The sequence below is a fragment of the Oncorhynchus gorbuscha genome, unplaced genomic scaffold, assembly GCF_021184085.1.
Source record: "Oncorhynchus gorbuscha isolate QuinsamMale2020 ecotype Even-year unplaced genomic scaffold, OgorEven_v1.0 Un_scaffold_1880, whole genome shotgun sequence".
NCBI lineage: Eukaryota > Metazoa > Chordata > Actinopteri > Salmoniformes > Salmonidae > Oncorhynchus > Oncorhynchus gorbuscha.
The window spans coordinates 1-5,000 of record NW_025746535.1 but is presented as its reverse complement, the minus strand read 5'-3'; the positions used below and the strand labels follow the sequence as shown (position 1 = coordinate 5,000).

The 5,000-nt window shown below is 46.3% G+C and overlaps 1 protein-coding gene across 1 annotated transcript in view; it reads left to right on the top strand.

The window, feature by feature from the left end:
* Positions 1–3,872, top strand: part of LOC124024493 — a 29,026-nt gene extending 25,154 nt beyond the window's left edge. The window contains exons 7-9 of the mRNA XM_046338407.1: positions 516–626; positions 2,096–2,408; positions 3,831–3,872. Of these exons, the coding sequence (XP_046194363.1) occupies positions 516–626; positions 2,096–2,408; positions 3,831–3,872 (466 nt within the window). The remainder of the gene's footprint in view (positions 1–515; positions 627–2,095; positions 2,409–3,830) is intronic.
* Positions 3,873–5,000: the final 1,128 nt, after the last annotated feature.

Sequence of the window (5,000 nt, the reverse complement as noted above, 5' to 3'; positions counted from 1 at the left end):
ACACACACACACACACACACACACACACACACACACACACACACACACACACACACACCACACACACACACACACACACACACACACACACACACATGACTACACACACACACACACACACACACACAGATTGTCACACACACACACAGGTCACACTGATTCTGCAGGTCTCTCTGACACACACACAGGTCACACTGATTCTGCAGGTCACTCTGATTCTGCACACTACCTGATTCTACACAGGTCACTCACACTGCAGGACTACACACATTCACACACACCCTGACTACACACACACACACACACACAGGTCTCACTGATTTTGCAGGTCTCACACATTCTGCACACACACACATTCACACACACACATTGATTATGAACATGTCTATCAGATTGTCATTGTGATTCTGCAGGTCTATCTGATTCTGCAGGTCTATCTGATTCTGCAGGTCTATCTGATTCTGCAGGTCTATCTGATTCTGCAGGTCTCTCTGATTCTGCAGGTCTCTCTGCAGGTCCGGTCCGTGTGACTCCAGACTCGTCTCTCTGATGGCGTCCATGTTGAACTCCCAGAATCCCTCTGACGCTGCTCTGTGTGCCGCCGCCACCCTCCATCCGGAGACCTGGTAACAGACACGACCACAGACACACAGCTACGACCACAGACACACAGACACACAGCTACGACCACAGACACACAGACACACAGCTACGACCACAGCCACACAGCTACGACCACAGACACACAGCTACGACCACAGACACACAGACACACAGCTACGACCACAGACACGACCACAGACACACAGCTACGACCATAGACACACAGCTACGACCACAGACACACAGCTACGACCACAGACACACAGATACGACCACAGACACACAGACACGACCACAGACACACAGCTACGACCACAGACACGACCACAGACACACAGACACGACCACAGACACACAGCTACGACCACAGACACACAGCTACGACCACAGACACACAGCTACGACCACAGACACGACCACAGACACACAGACACGACCACAGACACACAGCTACGACCACAGACACACAGACACGACCACAGACACACAGACACACAGCTACGACCACAGACACACAGACACACAGCTATGACCACAGACACACAGCTACGACCACAGACACACAGCTACGACCACAGACACACAGCTACGACCACAGACACACAGCTACGACCACAGACACACAGACACACCGTGGTCGTAGCTGACTAACTGGGTATTGTTTCAGTCCTCAGATAGAAGGTCGTAGCTGATTGACTAACTGGGTATTGTTTCAGTCCTCAGATAGAAGGTCGTAGCTGATTGACTAACTGGGTATTGTTTCAGTCCTCAGATAGAAGGTCGTAGCTGACTGACTAACTGGGTATTGTTTCAGTCCTCAGATAGAAGGTCGTAGCTGATTGACTAACTGGGTATTGTTTCAGTCCTCAGATAGAAGGTCGTAGCTGATTGACTAACTGGGTATTGTTTCAGTCCTCAGATAGAAGGTCGTAGCTGACTGACTAACTGGGTATTGTTTCAGTCCTCAGATAGAAGGTCGTAGCTGACTGACTAACTGGGTATTGTTTCAGTCCTCAGATAGAAGGTCGTAGCTGATTGACTAACTGGGTATTGTTTCAGTCCTCAGATAGAAGGTCGTAGCTGATTGACTAACTGGGTATTGTTTCAGTCCTCAGAAGGTCGTAGCTGATTGACTAACTGGGTATTGTTTCAGTCCTCAGATAGAAGGTCGTAGCTGACTGACTAACTGGGTATTGTTTCAGTCCTCAGATAGAAGGTCGTAGCTGACTGACTAACTGGGTATTGTTTCAGTCCTCAGATAGAAGGTCGTAGCTGATTGACTAACTGGGTATTGTTTCAGTCCTCAGAAGGTCGTAGCTGATTGACTAACTGGGTATTGTTTCAGTCCTCAGATAGAAGGTCGTAGCTGACTGACTAACTGGGTATTGTTTCAGTCCTCAGATAGAAGGTCGTAGCTGACTGACTAACTGGGTATTGTTTCAGTCCTCAGATAGAAGGTCGTAGCTGATTGACTAATTGGGTATTGTTTCAGTCCTCCAGGCCTCAGACAGAAGATCGTAGCTGTTCTGCTGGGACCTCTACAGATGGTTACTGGAGTAACTCTGCTGGACTGGCCCAATGACAGACACACTGATCAACAGACTGACCACAGACACACTGATCAACAGACTGACCACAGACACACTGATCAACAGACCGATAACAGACAGACTGACACTGACCAGGACAGACAGACGGAGGGTCGTAGCTCTCTCTCTCTCCTGCTGGATCATCTCAACCACAAACCCTCCTGTGTCTCTCTGCTCTGCGTCTCCGTGTCCAGCGCTCCCTACATAACAGACATGGTAAGAGTCTATCATAACAGACATGGTAAGAGTCTATCGTAACAGACATGGTAAGAGTCTATCATAACAGACACGGTAAGAGTCTATCGTAACAGACACGGTAAGAGTCTATCATAACAGACATGGTAAGAGTCTATCATAACGGACATGGTAAGAGTCTATCGTAACAGACATGGTAAGAGTCTATCATAACAGACATGGTAAGAGTCTATCATAACGGACATGGTAAGAGTCTATCATAACAGACATGGTAAGAGTCTATCATAACAGACATGGTAAGAGACTGTCCTTCTCCACTACTCTGTGTGTTTGTCATGGCCCTTAGAGATGGATAGCATATCCCATAGCAGTAGAGGGATTTACTATTGTCACTACTTGAATTTGGGGGCGGCTGGACAAATCTCCCTCTTTTTCATATGGTCCTTCAATCTCTGTCAATTCAATTCAAGGGCTTTATTAGCATGGGAAACATGTGTTAACATTGCCAAAGCAAGTGAGGTAGATAAGATATAAAGTGAATATATAAAGTGAAATAAACAATAAAAATGAACAGTAAACATTAAACATACAGACGTTTCAAAACAAAAAACATTACAAATGTCATATTATATATATACAGTGTTTTAACAATGTACAAATGGTAAAGAACACAAGATAAAATAAATAAGCATAGATATGGGTTGTATTTACAATGGTGTTTGTTCTTCACTGGTTGCCCTTTCTCGTGGCAACAGGTCACAAATCTTGCTGCTGTGATGCACACTGTGGTATTTCACCCAGTAGATATGGGAGTTTATCAAAATTTGATTTGTTTTTGAATTCTTTGTGGATCTGTGTAATCCGAGGGAAATATGTCTCTCTAATATGGTCATACATTGGGCAGGAGGTTAGGAAGTGCAGCTCAGTTTCCACCTCATTTTGTGGGCAGTGAGCACATAGCCTGTCTTCTCTTGAGAGCCATGTCTGCCTACGGCGGCCTTTTCTCAATAGCAAGGCTATGCTCACTGAGTCTGTACATAGTCAAAGCTTTCCTTAATTTGGGTCAGTCACAGTGGTCAGGTATTCTGCCGCTGTGTACTCTCTGTGTAGGGCCAAATAGCATTCTAGTTTGCTCTGTTTTTTGTTAATTCTTTCCAATGTGTCAAATCTGTCTGTCTCTCTCTCGCTCTCTCTCTCTCTCTCTCTCTCGCTCTCTGTCTCTCGCTCTCTCCCTCTGTCTCTCGCTCTCTCCCTCTGTCTCTCTATTTCTCTCTCTCTCTCTGTCTGTCTCTCTCTGTCTCTTGCTCTCTCTCTCTGTCTCTCTGTCTGTCTTGCTCTCTCTCTGTCTGTCTCTCTATTTCTCTGTCTCTCTCTCTGTCTCTCTCTGTCTGTCTCTCTATTTCTCTGTCTCTCTCTGTCTGTCTCTGTCTGTCTCTCTCTCAGGATTCATCTGCCTCCGTCATCCTTGCTGTGGTGTCACTCTGAGGATCTGTAACGGCCACTCCCCTCACCCGAGAGCAAGGCTGCTATTGGCTGTAGCAAAGCATCCACCAACCTGATTGGATGCAGCAAGGTCCAGAGGTGTTGCCTAGACTCCCTGGCTAGCCTTAGCACCTGCCCTGGTGAGAATCTAGACTCTGGGAGCGTGTTCAGAATACAATCATGTTTAAAAAGCGAACCAAATTAATTTCAAAAAGCGTTGTTATTTTAGGGAGCTGTGGAACGGGTGGCGGAGGTGTTCCATGTTCTAGTGCAGAACCTACAGAACCCTGACTCCAGACCCCACCGTGAGACACTCCACAGTAACACCCAACACGCAACATCTAACTCCAGTTTGGCTTCTCTCCTGTCTTCCTAGTTTCCTAGTGATTAATGATCAGTGTGTGTGTGTGTGTGTGTGTGTGTTTTTGTGTGTGTGTTTTTGTGTGTGTGTGTGTGTGTGTGTGTGTGTGTGTGTGTGTGTGTGTGTGTGTGTGTGTGTGTGTGTGTGTGTGTGTGTGTGTGTGTGTGTGTGTGTGTGTGTGTGTGTGTGTGTGTGTTTTTGTGTGTGTGTGTTCCTTCTGTCTCCTGTGTTCAGGTGCTCCAGAAGAACTACCAGGCCATGTTGAGGTGGCTTCGTGTGTCTGCAGAGCCTCACTCACTGGCTGATCTGGTCACTGAAGGTACAGAGAATCAATCAAACATCAATATATCTGGTCACTGGAGGTACATGGAGTCAATATATCTGGTCACTGAAGGTACAGGGAGTCAACATCAATATATCTGGTCACTGAAGGTACAGGGAGTCAACATCAATATATCTGGTCACTGAAGGTACAGGGAGTCAATATATCTGGTCACTGAAGGTACATGGAGTCAATATATCTGGTCACTGAAGGTACAGGGAGTCAACATCAATATATCTGGTCACTGAAGGTACAGGGAGTCAACATCAATATATCGGGTCACTGGAGGTACAGGGAGTCAATATATCTGGTCACTGAAGGTACAGGGAGTCAACATCAATATATCTGGTCACTGAAGGTACAGGGAGTCAACATCAATATATCTGGTCACTGGAGGTACAGGGAGTCAATATATCTGGTCACTGAAGGTACAGGGAGTCAACATCAA